General features: G+C 39.3%; 1 protein-coding gene across 2 annotated transcripts in view; it reads right to left on the minus strand.

The window, feature by feature from the left end:
• Positions 1-17,757, minus strand: part of TRABD (TraB domain containing) — a 28,516-nt gene that overhangs the window by 7,213 nt on the left and 3,546 nt on the right. Inside the window, exons 1-7 of one of the 2 annotated variants that reach the window (XM_026081514.1) lie at positions 16,247-16,318; positions 13,765-13,901; positions 13,455-13,621; positions 12,292-12,432; positions 6,935-7,045; positions 4,257-4,396; positions 1,750-1,922 (exon numbers count right to left, since the gene is read on the minus strand). In XM_026081514.1, coding sequence (XP_025937299.1) covers positions 1,750-1,922; positions 4,257-4,396; positions 6,935-7,045; positions 12,292-12,432; positions 13,455-13,589 — 700 coding nt within the window. In that variant the 5' untranslated portion in view covers positions 13,590-13,621; positions 13,765-13,901; positions 16,247-16,318. Of the gene's footprint in view, positions 1-1,749; positions 1,923-4,256; positions 4,397-6,934; positions 7,046-12,291; positions 12,433-13,454; positions 13,622-13,764; positions 13,902-16,246; positions 16,326-17,757 lie in introns of those variants that run through there. The other variant, XM_026081513.1, reaches the window with a different exon arrangement.

The raw sequence follows: 17,757 nt of genomic DNA on the forward strand, positions 1-17,757 counted from the left end.
ATTATACATATTTTCAGCAAAGTGAAAAAGGAAAGGTTTTTCTTTGAACTTGCCTTTTCTCAGCCTGCTTTAGGGCTTCTCTAAACCAGTTACCACTGCAGGAGAGGCAGACCACAGTGTCTCAGCAGAACGGGCTGTCCCCAGTTCATCACATCAGCTCCAGTCTCTACTCTTATCCTACCCTATCTGCTCATGGGCAGAATTCAAGGCTATTACCAATCATGTTTAAACAGACTGATCTGAAACAGTCCCTGAAGCAGCTTTATCCCTCTCTCAGAATATTCTATGTGGGTAAGGATAGAATGAAAAACTAAATGTGAAAGTTTCATGTGCAAGCTCTTTGGAAGAGTTCCCCAAGCAGAAAGTCAGAGGCCAAGCCTCAGAATAAATCAGACCTAGTTAAGGACTAAATCAGACCAAAAGTATGTTACAGTACTGCAAAGGGTAACTAGGAATTTCCCCTGATTAGGTCCCTAAAATAGCAAAGGATTTGGACAATGCTGCTGCTGCTCTATTTCTGCTCATTGCAATTGTGGGATTTGGTCTTATATTACAAATCTTCAGTATACTACTGGGCATTTTTTTTCTTTTTGCCTTTCATAAGCATGAGTACCTGGAGCAGATTTTATGTATGTATATATGCACAGCTTCTAAACAAAGCCATCTCTGGGATCGTCTCTTATTTATCAGGAGATTGAAACACAGGACTATCAGTCAGGTTGCTCCTTGCATTCTTATTTTTTGTGGTCCCATCTTCTATTTTAAATCCTTCAAATGCATATAAGCCCCTTCCAGTTCTACAGGCATCCACTAAACCAGTTATCCAGAGACTTATCCTATATTTTCTAAGAAGGTAGTCTTTTTGGACAATGTGACTGAATGCACGTGTGCCTTTTTCAGCTGTACCAGCTGGGCTAACAGGAGATACTATGTATTCTGACAAACCTTATGATGGTGGCACTGAGGTAAAACTAGACAAGAGAGATGCAAGAATACAGGTGCAATATCCCCACTCTTAAGCTTTTTTTCAAATCACAAGACTGTGCCAGAAGTTTTGCACTGAAGTGATTACAAACAGTATCTTCTTGAAACAGCAAATAAAGAGTAACCCATACCTTGGTATGCTTATATATCCCAAGGGCATGCAGACCACACATAAGGGCAAAATGCTTTCAAAGACCAGACAAATACAACTACCCCGTATGCCCATACCTCACTGAAATATGCAGAGTCTATATATGTTATGTCATCAGGGTTTCTAGCAGCCCAATTTATAACACGAAGCAAGATATGAAGAACACTGCAAATAGAGGCAATTAGTTTAACAGGAAATATGTTCCTGAGCAGCTGTTGGTGACAGTGAATTTGGTGAGATAAGAGGGGGGAAGCGAGATAGGCAACATAAACCTAGACTGCCCCATGCTGTGCTGTAATACCAGACACCTGCCTTTTTCAAAATTTGTCAGGCTAATTAGTATTTCCCAGTTTTAAATAGCACAATGAGAAAGAGATCATGATTCAGAGTTCATTCCTCTACAAAAATTCTTTACTTCTAGAAGAGGTCATTGTAATAGAACACCACCACCACTATATTTTTTTCTTTTAAGCACTGTAATCTTCTGGGACATGTGGCATCTGTCTATAAAATAAACCCACAGAAAATTCCAGATTTCCTGAGAAGAACTGAAATTGTGGAGTGTCCCACTAAGAACACCTTGCTGGTTACGGTATCTACTATAAAACAATTACTTTCTGAAGCTCGAGGTAGTTCTATCTGCTTTGCTGCTTGCTTCAACATGTAGGTCAAGTAAATATCTCGTTCCGAGACAATTGTTCGATGAAGATCAGGAAATTCTCCAATCATTTCTGCCATCATCTGCTCCAATAAATCCTTCTGTTTGCATTTCTCCACATCATCTTTACTGAAACAAAAATAAGTTTTCTCAGTAACTATTTAATGATTTTAAAGTCCAAAAGAGACAGACTGACAAAAACCCAGGAACTTTAAGGGGTCATTCATGTTATACAGGTAAATATATGCTATACAGTTCTCCTCTCCAAAATGAAAACAATCTCCCTAAACCTGTAAAACTGGATACTTAACAATGCCTCTGAAGTCAGGGAAAGGAAAAGACAAGAGAGGTCACTTGCCTTTAGGCAGTTCAACTGAATGGATTTTCACCCTTCCCAGTTTGAAAGCTAACAAGTAAACTGAGCAAAAGCACAGGGATTCAAAAGAAGTAATCACAGCTCCCTACTTCTCATTGTATATTAATAAGCTTAAAAGAGGCAACGTAGACCACTCCTGAGGAAGTGGATCTGATCACCCAAAGAAGCTGTATTTAAGAAACAAACAACCCCCCCCACCACCACACACACACTGCATGGAGGCAGTCTGAGGAGACAGAAAGAGTTCTGCAGGTTTCTTGCATTAATCATGGGTCTTCAGCAGGGAAGTCAAAGTTATACATTTTTAATTCCTTGAACAGGAGAATGTGAGATGAGCAGGGAATAAGGAGGGTAAGAAATGCAGGAACAAATATAATGAGCTTCTATATCTTTTACAGGTGCTGTTAACCTTCTGTTTGTTCCCAGGGTTATGGTACAGTCATAGTTTGTAGCAACAAATAAGTGGTTTTGCATTACTGTCTACTGAAGAATGATCCTACCATATGCTTTCTTTACTCAGCTTCTGAGATCAAAAGCACACTACAAATGGAAACAGGGACAGCCAAAAGGAAAAACACATTCTTAGCTTTCAACAAATCACCCAAACACCAAATCGACAAATTTGATGTTGAATTATTACTCCCTTTTCAGTAGAGCCACTTACTGATGGCTCAGTGATCACGTCTACACAATACACCCCCCCCTCCTTATTATAACCATCTTTCCTTTTTCACTCCTACCCACATTATTCGTAAAATCATAAATTTCACAGATCAATCAATTGTATGACAACAATTTAGATGTTATTACATCCAAATTTGAAGTTCATCTGTGTGGGAAGCTAGCATTCATCTGTCATGATTATAGGTTAATATTGCAGTTGAAAACCAAAATCTTCTCAGGATAAGTGAAGGAATGGGAAAAGTTGCAGAGAAATACACCCTCCAGTGCCTACCCCTCCTCCCCTAAATCTGCAAATAGTTTCATCCTTGTATTAGACAAGTAATAAAGCTTATTTTGCACATGAACTGCAGTTAATAGATTGAAAAAGGTTTAAACTCATTTTATAGCTAAATGTAATAGCAAGCATTTACAGGAAACAACAATAAATAAAAGCTAAAACTGCATCAAGGCAGGCTTGATTGCTCCTACTATAGTTTGAGTCTTGGCCCAATTTTAAACGCCTGAAAAATTGACCTTGTTCACTTGAGCTATGCATAGCTCCAGTCACAGGCAACAAGGCAGGCACTGAGATTCAGGGAACGTGTATTGGCAACGAGTTTCTGGCAAACCTACCACCACTGCAAGCCTGCTAGGAACACAAGGAATTTAGGAGGACAGCTGGGCATATATTCTCTCACTCAGTCCAAGTTCTCACACTTACTTGGGCCAGAAGCAGAAAGGAAACAAACTTGGCACAATGTTTTCTCTGAAGGGCAGAGGAAACCAAACTGAGCAAGACAATAACTGTCTGAGAAGTATTACCATAAGGCAGGAGTTCTTAACAATACCCCTTTATAAAGGCAGTATTCATCAAGTCACACGTTGCCCACAAACTTTAAATGTTTTCTCTTGTTCCAAAAATCTGCTCAGACAGCAGATGATGTTGATTCGGTTCTCAAGCTGCCCTGATCCAGATGTGACTTAGCACAGTAGGCCCAAGTCCTTTGGAAACCTTCGTGAAGTATATGTTAGCACAGGGAAGTCCTACTCTCCTCCATGTAGAAAATCTACACGCTGGTAGCGGGAAAGATTTTCTGTTCAGCATAAACTGAAGAAAAAAAAGGGGGGGGGGGTTGTTTGAGTAAAGCTAGGGATCCTCCAGCACTGAATCCCTGACTTCACAAATATCATCCACAACCTGGAAGCACTGAATCAAAAAAATAATAAAAAAAGGGAGGAACAGGATCAGAATACCAGCCTTTTTAAAAATATGATTATTTAGAGGGTAGTTTGTATATTTATCCTTACTGACTTAAGGGTTCATTACATCAGGTTGCGTAATGAGAACTTTCAGCACCTACTAAAGTCAAACTGAAGAGCTGAAGAATTCACCCTTGATAATCAGATGGGATATGTATTCATACCTGATTGGGTCAGACAAGAAGCAAAGGCCCCAAGCAAGCTTGACTTTTTGCCAGAAAGAAAGTGCAGCAATTGCTCTCTTAAAAGTAACAGGGATGGGTCTGTCTCCAAGATGAAATTTACAGAAAGGTACTTTACTAGCCTGAAAGAGAAGATACAAGTTACCATGCAACATTTCACATAACCTGACAGTGTATAGTGCTGTAAAGAGAATGTTTGTCTTATGTTATCCAAGGTATCTTAAAGAAAAAAAAAAAAAAAAAAAAAGGCAGCAAAGTAGTGTTATAATTCAACATCAAGAAAGTTCTTGGCTTGGCAGTGAATAACTTTTTCAATATACCACTTCATAAAGGAATACATCAGCCATGAGTTGTAGTAGATTTATAATAAAACCATAAACTGTAATGCCACCCTCTTTTATTTTACTGTTACCTAAATAGAAAGCTCCTGTTTGCGACTACTTCAGGTGAACAGATGGGGCTGAATACCTATCCAGATCTGAATAAAGTCCCAAGTAAAATGACTTTGATCATTTGGCTTTTAACTAGGATTTGTCAGGATCACAAACCTGTCAAACCGTTTGTGATGATACAATAAATTCATAGCTGAAGGAGCTTATGAAACAAAGACTAACGCCAGATACCACACTGCAATGTCAGGTGAGATTTTGCTAAAATATTTGTCAACCAAAGCTATATTACAGTACTAGAAAACGCCTTGTTAAATATTAGTTGTAAAAAATTTCAAGCAACCATTTTAGAAGGAGATAGAGCTGGTATTATTTTAACTCTGTTTTTTGGGGGGAAAAAAAAGTCTGGTCCGGAATGCTCAGGAAAATGGGCCTTGAAACATTTTTATTATGGATAAATGCACAGAATTATTCCACAGTCTTTGGCAGCTATGGTGTGTTCCACCATTTAAAATTTCGCTACTAGCGGCTAATTTAGACAATCCAGAAAGATACATTCTGGAAGGCAGATATATACAGTGGAAATAGCCTTTCAGTATTTTCAGACAACAACAAAAGTGGCTTTAACTCATAGTAGAAGTCCAGCTACTATTTACTTCCTAATACCACAGCTGGCAGTAAGACAAAAGGGCACGTTAAAAGAACAGATAGTACTAAGACCAGTGAGATATTCTGCTTCCCCAAACAATCTTTTTGGATGAATGTATTAGATCTCATTAATGCCAAAGATGGTTTCCCCAGGTTGAAATCCTGACAACACCAATGGTGGGACCAGGATTGATATACAAAGTTTTCATTACCACATAGTCACTTGATCCAATTAAGAACACAAGTATTCAGTTCAGAGAAATATACACAAATCAGGATGATAAAAGATGAGCCTTTCAAAGGTTATCTTAAAAAAAAAAAAAAAAAATTATCATTTGCTCCATGAATCAATTCCAGGGGCTGGATGCATTTGCATACCCGTCATTAAAACTAAGTAGCTGTCCAGTATGCTGGTACACTCAATGGAGGAGGAGAAGCAGCAAAGGAAGAAAGCCACTACTAGATAGCTCCCTAGAAGTGCATATTGGTGCCTCCAATTGATTATCGAGACAGACTAAACACTTAACTTCTAAACAACTTAAATTAGATGAGGTGAATAATTCTATCATGTATCACTGACAACTAAAATTATTTAGGAAGTTAGACATTCATATTACTTAAATTGTATCTTCCAAGGACTGATGGTCAGTTTTACATATCCTCACAAAATTACTCAAGCAAATCCAAAAGCATAGCTTAACATTTAGCTTATTAATAGATTACAAAAAAATCTAAAAAGAGAGATTACAAAGTGCCCTGAAACAGTAAGTCTTCAAGCAGATACTATCAAATCTTACTTTAACCCACCTTGTTTGTTTTAAGTAAAAAAACAAAACAAAAAACCCTTCAAGTTTTAAGAAGTGAAAAAGAAAAGAACTGCTGACAAGCACAAATTTTCTTTACCAGCTATGACTTTGTTTTGATTTCACCTGGACTTCAACATAAAAGAGAGAAATATTTTTCAATAAAGTCTGTCACTCTTCACCTTGGAACATATGGGTGTAGATCAGCAAACTGTGATCTGGTAAACAGGACAGTGTTGCCCTCATGACAGATTGAAAACAAAACAACTCTCCAATCCTTTGCCGGAAGAAGTGCAAGACAGTGAAACTCAGTGCATGTTTGGGGGCATTTGTTTGATTTAATTTACCTGGGTATCTCAAAAGCTAGACAAAGACATCAGCTTGTGTAGGCATGGGGCGGATGACCACAAAAATTGAGTAGTTAAAGAGAAAGAACTCTATCCAAAACAAATAGCTAGACCCCTCAGTTTCTGTTGGTGGTCTTACTGTTATGATTTCACTATCTGACAAGAGTTATTCAACAAGAATAAAAAAAAGTAAATTTTATTATTAAAACTAAAACACATGCCATTAACATATCATCAGGATAAAACCTTAACATTTAAAGCCTTTTTGGAGCTGTCTTTGCATCACTCAGGGCTACAAACCTCTGCAGCATTGAGTATACTTTGAAGTTAAAGATAACTCTTACCTCATAGGCTTCAGTGCAAATACCAGCAGAGTACTCTTTTTCCAGTAACTAACAAATGGCTTTATTTAGTTTGACTCTGGGAGTCAAAGGCCAGTAATGTGACCTCAAAGAACCATTTCAAGTCCTCACCTCTTTGAAAGCCTCCCTGAATTCTCCGCCTGGGGCCATTCCCAGCTGTTCTGTGATGTGAGCAGACACTTTCAGAAGAAGCATTTGCATCAATCCAGACATGACTCCATTCTAGTGGAAAAGGAAGAAAAACATTAAAAAATCCAATAAGCTGTTTGGATTTCTGAGAAGAATGCACTGTTCACAATCATAAAAATGTTAATTACCTTGGTGAAGAAGAAATACTGAAGCTACCCTTTGGAGCCAATTCAGTGATGAATACAGACCTTTTATTTCAGCTTCTATCATTTATAAAGTGGCTTTTCACTTCAGTGTATAATCAGTGTATTTTCCCTTTCAACAAAAATGCACAACAGGGAAGGCCAGCAAGACTGGCTGCTTTTCTTCCTATGTTTATTCCACCTGCTTGAAGGAAGTGTCTGAATAACTGAATGGTAAAATAGCTCATACTGCACATTTACTTTTTCTTAACCTCCCTGATTGGAAAAGAGGCCAGAATATAAGAGTACATTCCACTGAATGTACACTGAATTCCACATTATAGGGATACTGAAAGGGAAATATCTAGTGGTCTAGTCATAAACACTCCCACAATCCCAGGGAAACACTGTACAGAGCACTAGTTGAGTTAGCAGTTGCAGAAACAGAGCACCCAGCCTTGTGCAAGAATTTGCTGTGCATGACTTCAGCACATGAAACCTTAGGAAAACTGTCAGTCTTGGGTATGACTCACTCCCACAAGCACATTGAAGACTCCTCCTTGTGCAAAGGACAGAGGCTGAGACCCCCACTTAAAAAAAAAGGGGGGGAGGAGGGGAGTCTTACCTACGCTTCTCTAAAATTTCTCTTTTTTTATTCTTCTTAAAGAAATGAAAAAACAACTCTCACACAAATCCACTCAGTGCTGTTACTTCTGTTCTCAGTCCAGTTCTGGCTCTTCCTGAACCAGTCCTTAAGAACTGCTGAGACTCAGTGGCCGAGTGTTACTTACCTCCAGGGGCAAACCAAGTCCTAGTTAGGCATCTCCTGCAATTTGGCATCAGTCCACACTACTGCCACAAGGGGCAGTCCCGTCCCCCCCCCCCTCCTTCCCCAAAGGTTCTCTGCTGGATCAGCTGCTTCATGTGACTGAAGATGAGGTTAGAGGGGATCGCTCAAGTTAATGTAACTGCCTGAAGTTATCACAGGAAGGTGCCAGTCCCCTTCCTCCCTCCCAAAGCCATGCTCAAACAATGCACCCAGTGCCAGCTCTGATGCTTGCGGGACCCCTCCAAAGGGGGTCACAAGTTTTCTGCAGTTAAGTGAACTGCAGAATCATTGAGGATGAGAACTGGCAAAAGAGAGGTGCTATCTCCAAAGCCAATTGAGTGCTTCACCATGCCACAAAACAGCAAGCAGGGCATGTTGCAAGAACAACTGAATGACAAACAGGAGTAGGAAGCCATCAAATGAACATGCTAAGCAGAAAGACAGGGCACAGTGCTCCTGGGGAGAGATGAGGAAGAGGACAATGAGAAGCAGTTTTCAGCATTCTTGAGATTCAGTTCAAAAGCCCTGAGGACAAGGGTTTCCAAAGGTTCAGAAAAGATCCCCACAAAGAGAAGAAAACTAAGATAATGCAGTCTGAGGTCATCTGTGGGGTTCTGCCCCTTCAGGACTGGATGTGTTTGAGGTTTGGATTTTTTACACAGTGAAGAAAGATTCATCCTGCTGAGTATCAAATGGATGCAACTTTGAAGCATGTCCGAGTCATTTGTGCTCTTAACCCTGCATAAAACTCAGTGCCTCCCATATTTGCTCAACATCAAGGAGATTAGAAGTGACAAGCAGCAGTACGTAGCAGCAAACAGCAACAACTGACCAGACAAAGTGTTGGGGGATAAAGAGCACAGCACAGCAGTATTGATGGGAGCAAAATACCACAGGAGGTTATTATCAATACAACATTATTCAGTGTCAGAAAAAGGAAAGCTGACTACAAAAGAGAATTAAACCCCGAGTGACTGGCAATAAATTCTCAGGTTAGATGCAACAGCCATAAACAAAGCCATGCACGTGTGAAAAGACAAACTTGACTGCACATGTAACATAACGCAGAGCTACTGGCACGCAGGAGAGAGAATGTGGAATACTGAGTTCGTCAACTCAGTGTTTAACAGCAGTCAGAAAGCAAGAAGAATGATAGGGATTATCAGAAAAGGAACGAGTTAGAAACAGTGTGCTACTGTACAATCTCTGATGGACTTGTGTCTTGAAGACAACATATTTGAACTAGAAAATGTATAGAGAAATGTATGAGAGGAGATTAACTATATTAAACACTCATCAAGCTCTGAAAAGGATGACTAATGAAGACAGAGTATACAGGATGTCGTGGCTAGTATGGATGCAGTAAAAAGGGTGGAAGAAGAGAGGAGTATCAGGCCAAAGTATGACCACAAATGCTTCTACTCTTCCCTAAGCATTTGTTACTAGCCACTGCCAGAGGGCTTCTGGAGCAGCCAAGTCTCCCACTAGACTCAGCACAGCCATCCTTATGCTGTGTATGGGAACATAGTCTGGGGAGGGGGGCTTGCAACTAATCCTCCAACTGTGTAACAAGTTACAAATCCAACACCGTAACTGTGGAACTGGGGATATACACAGGCAATATATTACAGTCCCCTGGATTTCTTCTTTCAGAAAGACTAATTGTCATGGACAGTCTTGTACAGACAGCCTCGCAGCCTGGAACTGGTTTTCCTACTACTTGCAAACACACTAGAGAAGTTTGCCTTCATACTGCAAGTGAAGACAGCACGTGACTGCAACCTGCAGTCCGTGTGGAGATACCTTTCCTCTAACAATTCACACAATTATCTGTTAAATAAAACGGATATACTGTAGGTTACCTGAACATGGAGAGCTGCATTATGCTGTGCAAAATGAGAGCTTTTTCACTGGCTAGAAAGATCACTACTGTATATTTTTACACAGGTAACTTCATCCTAAGGGGGTGGGGGGGAAAGAGATTGAGCTAACATTTTGCTGCTACCAGCCAACTTTCTCCTCTCCCTGAGGACAAGGTTTCCCACCTCCTCCTTTGTGTCAGGACCAGCAATCATACAGCCACATAGGGACATGACCCAGCTAAAAAGCAAGCCCTATTCAGACTGCCACATGGCCATGCGAGCTCTGGTGCAGACACAGAAGGGACAGTGGAAAGACAAAGGCAGAGGAGAAGACAAAACCAGTCTTACCAGTTTGGTTTAAGCCAATTGTTACAGCGCACCTTCAGGTAATCCTCATTTGAGCCAGATTCCAGTCCGCTCTGGGTTGCCCTGCTTAATGGACAGCTCTTTGTAAACCACTGCACAGGTTTCAAAGCAAAGGAGGAGCTGGAAGAAGGCTATTTTTAACCTGTAATAATGCTGGATAAGCTGTGAATACTAATGATCCATTGCAAGTGTGTAATAATTTTCTATTAATAGCTCAGTTTCCAGCTTCAATTAAGAGTAATAAAATATAACTTAACTGCTTAAGATTTACACAAGCAAGTACAAAAGAGACTTTTCTTTTTCTAGTTTTATAGTACAGGATTATATGCAGTTTTGACTTTTGGTGCAACTTTTGGACCTGAGTGCTTATTTGATCAATGTGAAATGAGAGCGCGCAACTGAAGCATCTAGGAGGATGGAGCAACTCAGTGGCTGATTTGATTTCTACTAGGAGAAGAATAAAGACACTATAATTCAGTGTGAGACAGTTCATGGAGTGTTTTTCCTGCTTTTCCCTACACCTGTATAAACCACACTGCTGCCGAATCAAGGGGAGAGGGATTGCTCTGTTTTATTGTTGGGATTATACATAGAAAAATATATTATTTAAAAAGCAGGATGTCCAAGTTATTATTTGCATTATTCCTGGTGACAAAGGAAAGTAAGATTGAGCTGTAAGCAGTAGAAAGAAGTCTTATTATTCTCTGGTTTTGGAGCCAGCACAAGCTGCGCTGCCTAGTGGCTGCACAGATAATCACTCCAAGTCCCAGCAGAAACTGCCAACTACACTACAAAACTGCCAACGTGAATTTTCCTCACAGAGGAATAAGTTTTCTATTTGATTTTCACTGACCTTCTGCCCCAGAGTAGTAAAGCAAGAACTGTTGCATTTAGTATTGATATAAAAAGAAAGCTTATGTGCCTGTTTATCAGGTCAGAACCCCCAATTACACTGCATAGGTTTCTGAGAAGATTAATTTCTTTGGCTACATGCATCAAAACAAACCACCTTACCTAAAACAAATAGATGTATACAATAATTAATGCAATATTCAAATGTTTTGCGATGTTCTATTCTTTGATAGGACATAAATAAAGAAAACTGGGAAGGTTCATTATTGCTTAACCATATGAGTCAAAGACTGTATTGGGAAACTGTGTATATATACACACACAAAATAGACTAGCCTCTAGCCACTGCACGTGCTTCCACACACGGATGTAGGTTATGCTCTTACTAGGGCTGCAATCCTGGAAATTCCCCAATGACATCAACAAAATAAGTAACTGTGATGATGCGCCTGCACCACACAATGAAAATATGAACAACTGAATTTGTTCATTCAGCTGAACTCTGGAAACACACTTATGACTACTGACCAGATGCTGCCATTCTAATTAAACATCCATTATCATTTTAAGATCAACTTTGTATCATCTCACTGTGCTTAGTTTAAAATTACTCAAATACAAGCTAACTGCGTGAAACTGAAAATACAGGACAAGAGTCATGTTTTGCACACACATCCAAACACGGACAGATTGCCAAACCAGTTACAAACCAAATAGTTAGCCACTCTGCCCAAATTTTTCAAAAACCTCCCAAGGTCTATTGTCAATAACAAACTACTGGGAAGAGAAGTAGAGTGGAATTAAAAAAAAAAGAACACACACAGAAGAGCAACGCACTAAGATGAAGAAGGAATGCAACTCAACAGATCACCACAAACAATACCAAAGTCAAATGCTCCTTAAATAGCTGTGATACAGATACAAATCCTGGGGATTATATTCATGTTTAAATGTATTAGTGGAACATTACAATTACAAAGCTAAACTTGTGTCCTGCAAATAGAGCAACTGTTAAACCCATGAAGAGTCTTGAGGCAGTCAATGACTGCCCAGACAACCCTACTGTGGAACAGAAGCCTTCCATAACGAAACTAAAAGCAAAATACCAAACCTAACTTTGCCACTCTAACTGCACTCTCCCCGGATGAAAACTGTTAGGTTGACAGCTGGCAGGAACACTGTTTCTGGTTGTAATTTGATAAATTACTTCTTAATACAAACCTTTAATTCTCACTGCGGAAATCATACCTGCTTTATAGCTTGTTGAAGTTTTTCCAGATTTATTTCTTTGGCTTCTTTTAGTAATGTCTTTTCATCCATCTTTAACATAGAAACTCTGTACTGGCATAGTTCCACCACAACTACATCAGGCTGCACTTCTTGTATTGTCTGAAAAAGATGAATTTATTACACCAGTTTAGGAAAGATTAAACAGCTATGCAGCAAATTACTCTCCTGAAAGATCAGTACTGGCAAGGCACTGGGTATAACAAAAGCCCACTCTACCAATCACTTTCCATTAACAGAACAGTGAAAACATATATAAGGCTTTACCAAATAACTATTGGGAAAAAAAGTAGATACCAGTGAAATACTTTAGTTGCTGGATACTCTGAGACAGGAAGATGGAATCCAAATTGTAGTGTGGGGGGGGGGGGAGGACAGAAAACACTGATGTTAAACTTTCCTTTCACATTTGCACAGTTCCTTTAACCGTACTTTGTGACCATTTATAATCTGAGTTGGAATGAGCCTTATAAGAGCCAGAACTGATGAATCTGGCAAGAGATTTCTCCCCCTCAAGTTCCCAGATGACAAAGCCAGTCTAAATTGCAGACTCTGCACAAGGTACTGTCTCAAACAGCTCCTACTTTCACTAGAACTTCAGCCCTATTTGCATCTTGGACTGTATTCTGAAATTTTGGGCACCATGGTTTTCCAGGTCTGTATTACATGCCTGTCACGTAGGGAAGCTGAGAACTCCAGTTTCTGCTCTGGGCTTTGCATCTTCTCAGCTTGTCTCCATCCCAGTGATTATGCAATAAACACAGAACGCACTGTCAGCCTGATGTGATGCTATAATTTGACATGAAAGGTAAGCTTCAAGAGTGAGATTCCTACTTCTAACACTAGCACTTTTTAAAGCATTTGCTGTTTAGAGGACAAATGTGAGTATTTGGGATTGGAGAACAAGCTACTGGGTCAAAAAATTATCAAGATAATATGGCTGCCTCTTATTTCATCCCACAGTGCTGTCAGCCCCCCAACAGCTAACTTCAGAAACAGAGTCTGGAGGTTACAGCACAGAATCAAGTCAAGAGAGCTGGGCCCTATTCTACTTTGTGACATACTTAATGCTAAGTTGACAACATCATAAACACACTGCTGAAGGGCTCCTCCTTGACATTTACCTTCACTACATCCTTTTTGCTGCTGTCACTGAAGTGGGCTGTTCCAACCACATAGACTTTAGAACCATCCTCTGTGTCAAGTTCAGTCACAGTGCTTGGTAAAGTGGGTATTTTCTGCCTCTTCTTCATCTTCATCTCCAGAAGAATTTTAAATGCATCTGCATCAGCTATAAAAGTTAGGAAAAAAAAACAAAACAAAAAAGCACACATGACTATGAAATGCAGGTAAGTAAAACAGAAAAACAAAAAATGTCACCACTAAACAGCAGAGCAGAGCTAAAAGGCCATTGATTTACCACTGTAATCTTACATTCAATTCTGAGGCTACATCATTGAGAGTGCCACCACTGGAGAGGCTGCCTCCAAGCATGGGTCTCAGTCCAGGTTTCCTACCCTGTGGACACTGGGACAGGTTGTCCACGCAGTCCAGTAAGGGAAAGAGAGAAGCTGTGTGGCAGGTGAGGTGGATAGAGAAGCAGAGAATACTTAGAAAAGGTATACACTAAATTGGAAAAAAAGGCATTTTTTTAATTCTAGAACAAAAGTGTTCCCTTTTGGAATTTTATCTGTATAAACAATAGCAACATATTTATACTGGTACGAGTTATGCTGGTAAAGTCATCTGTACATATGGGAGCATGTAGCATACCTACCAGTACCAATCTTAGCCTCTTTTGTGACTAATAAACAACGGATCAGTACACAATTGAAAATTAAACACTTAAAGAGGCATTCAGGTCAGAAAACCAGGCATTCTTCCCTAGTTTCAACAACAAACTATTTAAGCCAAAACAGTACAACATGAATTCAGCCTATTTATATTGAGCTTGCCATGGAAATATAGAAAGATCTATCATAACCATCACAGTTGCTTGGGGAATGCCAGGAAGCTTGACTCATTGAGATAGAGAAGCTTCAGTCTTACATCAATGGGAAATGTTGTAACTTTGAATTAATTATTCTTATGCTGTAATGGGTCTTAGGAAAAAAAAAAGAAACAAACAAAAAAAATCAAGTGGAAAAGTAGAGTTTTGTTTCCAATCAACTCTCTCTGGCAAGCTGCTACACAAGTCAGCAGAGGTCTGAAGTAGTCCAGAAGCCTAGAATAGGATTGCAATCCCAGGAGAAAAAGGTTAATGAACAGTGTGTAGGCAGGATGTCAAAGATACAGATAAATTACAGATGGCTACTATACATTCTCTTTCTTCTCATGATTCTGTGGTTTAACCATATGGCTCCAACTCCCCAATCTGTCCCACAAATACCTGTCTTGTAGGATTAAAAAAAAACAAACAAACAAAAAAAACAAACCTCAAAACCCACAACAAAAAACACCCTCCAGCATCCTTCTTTAATTAGCATTTTAGCAGCCTACTACTTTATGGTCAATACCCAAGAACCTGGGTGTGAAATCAGTATAAGCTGATCTAAGACCATGTGGCTGCTGAAATGAATCTAAGGCAAAGGAGCAGGTAGGGAAAGCATGACTGTAAAAGGAAAGGAAAAGGGGTAAGGCTGTTCCATAGCACCTTCAGCCACATGACTGCAAAAGCAGCCACCTAGTTAAGGATCCTGTCTCCCACAGTGGTCAAAAGTGGATTTCTAGGGAAAAGCAAAAGAACTAGGGAAGCAAACACAATACTTTCCCCAAATATGCTCCTAGCCACCAGCCATTTATGTCTCAGATTCTCTAAGTTGAAGGTGGTTTCTATGTACTCAGTAACCCTTAATGGATTTCCTTTCCACTAGTTTTTCCAGCCTCCACCTCATATATACATTCAAAACTGGACTGAATCGTGTTTCATGTGAAAAAAACTGTTAGAACAGTGCAGTAACAGATGTTATCATTTCAAGACATAATCAAGGAAAACATTCTCAGGAGCAGCTACAGTTTTTATTAAACCAACTGCTATATCTGGGGAAAAAAGGAACATAAAAAAAATTAATCTGCTTCTTTAGGTTTGAATGCTTCTTCCATTCCTTGGTTAAGGCTCTCGTTTGCTCCCATGATTGCTATTTCTGAAAGCTATAGTCTCCAGGGACTATTCAGCAACTTCAGCATTATAGAAACGTTGCTGTTACATGCTAACTTGCCCGAGGGTGGTTCTTAGCCTATTATTTGCCAGAAAGCACAATCTGAATGCTCCTATTGTTCAAGAGGAGGATCGTATGTATTAACAGCACAGCAGTATATCAATAAACAAAAAGCATATCCTAAGAAGCCTTTCTTTTTTTCTCCTGAAAGAGAAATGTCTCTCATTATCTGATCCTCACCACTAAAGGGTAAAGATTGATACTCTTCCTGAGCTTCCTAAGACAGTTCTGGCTGAAACAGTTCTATTCCCACATCCTGCAGGCTCGGTCTTCATATCAAAAAATTATCATGATGTTGGAATGAGCAAAATTTTTCATCTGTGACAACTGATTCAACTTCACAACAGCAGATGCCAGAACACTGAATCAAACATGCACGTATCTAAATTTGGCTTACAGAGCAGGACCAAGCTTAAAACAATAGCTGGATATATCTATTAAATCAAAAACCAATTTACTTTCTTTTGAAAGCATGGGAGCAGAAAACTGACAATCAATATGTCATTGCTCTTTTCAGATGTGGTTTATGCAACTGGGCCTTTCTACAAATCATGAACAGAATAAGTCAGATATGACCTTGCTCGTATCTCCCTTTTGTGCTAACAACCACATCCTTATTAGGTAAGGAAAAGGCACGAACATTTAGCTTAATGTTCTTCCAATGTGACACACCCTCCCCAGTCAAACCAGAAACATACAGATATTCTGCGATACACTTGACGTTTCCTTTGGGCCATCTTCTGGTGCTTCTGAGGAAGACATTGGGTCTGCAGCAGCCTGTGAGAAACAAATTCAAAGAAGGCTGGGAATTAAAATGAAGTGTTTTAATACCTTTTTCCCCTTGTGAGTCTGCTTGATTTGAACCTACATATAATATTCAAGCAACTAAATAATTTAAGCAGTGTCAGGGTTCAGAATATCTGTGGTTTTACAACTGTTTTTCCTCATAGCTGGATATGCATGCTAAATAGCGTATTAAGACTGAACATTTAATGTCTGTTTCAAAAAGATAGTATTTACACCTGACATGGAGTTAAAAAAATCTGATTCTAGAATAGCACAAATTTATCTCTAACGATACGATGGAATTTTCTGTACTGGAAATGAAAATGTGCACAGATGATAAAAACATTGCCACTTATCAGATGGCATATTTTACTTAGTTACCAACCAGTCAGCATTAGACTGTCAGGAGTCTGACAACATGAACCAACACTCACAAGAACACACACATCCATTCAGAAGGAGTCTGATTAAGTATGTCATACTGTTACTGTTAGCGTAGGGTAATTACACATACAGGCAGGCCCAATCCTATAAAATTTAGGCATATATTGATTTCTAATATTTATCAGAAATCAAAGTCAAAAGGATGAGAAGTCTGCACATGTTTTTCCCCCACAATGGATTAGAAGTTAATTGACAAGATTTCCAAAGACTGACTTTTAAACATTATCACTAAAAGTACATTAGGCAGGTCTTTGACTAGCAAAATCCTTCTTATTCATTACGTGCAAGTTTTAAAACCTTAGCACAGAATCCAAACCTTTTCACTTATTCTGCCTAGGGTAAACCAGTCATCCAGGCTGGAGAAGCACAGTTAGTGCAGAAAGAGAGTTAAGAACAAGGGAAAGCCCAAATGTAAGCTATATTTAGGCAACTGCATTAATTCAAAGTTCTGTCGGAGTGATTCTTGGGAAAATCTGCAATTCTTTAACAATATTAAGTCAAAGTTAGACACAGGATGTGAATCCATAATTGTTCAACATGCTTCCAAACGAAAGGCCGTATGAGTCAGCAAGCAGGCAGCCAAACTCCTAAAGGAGATCAACTTTTTAGCTAGGGTAGCTGGTTTATTTACTTTGTACTTAACCTGATTTAAAACAGGACTGTACAAAGCAATTGTTAAGATCTTTCAACAAGACTAATTTCTTTTTGTATTCCATTATGCCATACAGTAATTTTCAGATATAAAGTCCTGAGTGTCTTACCTTGGCTGCACTGAAGGCAAGGCAAAATTTGTCATTACAATTCATGCAGTAAGACCAAAAAGTAAAACAGCTCTACAGTGCAAAGCTTAAAACACTCCCAGCAGCGTATCACCCCTTTCACTACAAAGCAAAAGTCTGCTCATGGACAACTGCAAATTGCAATTACACACACAAATCTCATCTAATGCCAGCTCAGCTTTTGATCATGACATATGGCT

This window comes from Apteryx rowi, unplaced genomic scaffold (assembly GCF_003343035.1).
Source record: "Apteryx rowi isolate R43461 unplaced genomic scaffold, aptRow1 scaffold_550, whole genome shotgun sequence".
NCBI lineage: Eukaryota > Metazoa > Chordata > Aves > Apterygiformes > Apterygidae > Apteryx > Apteryx rowi.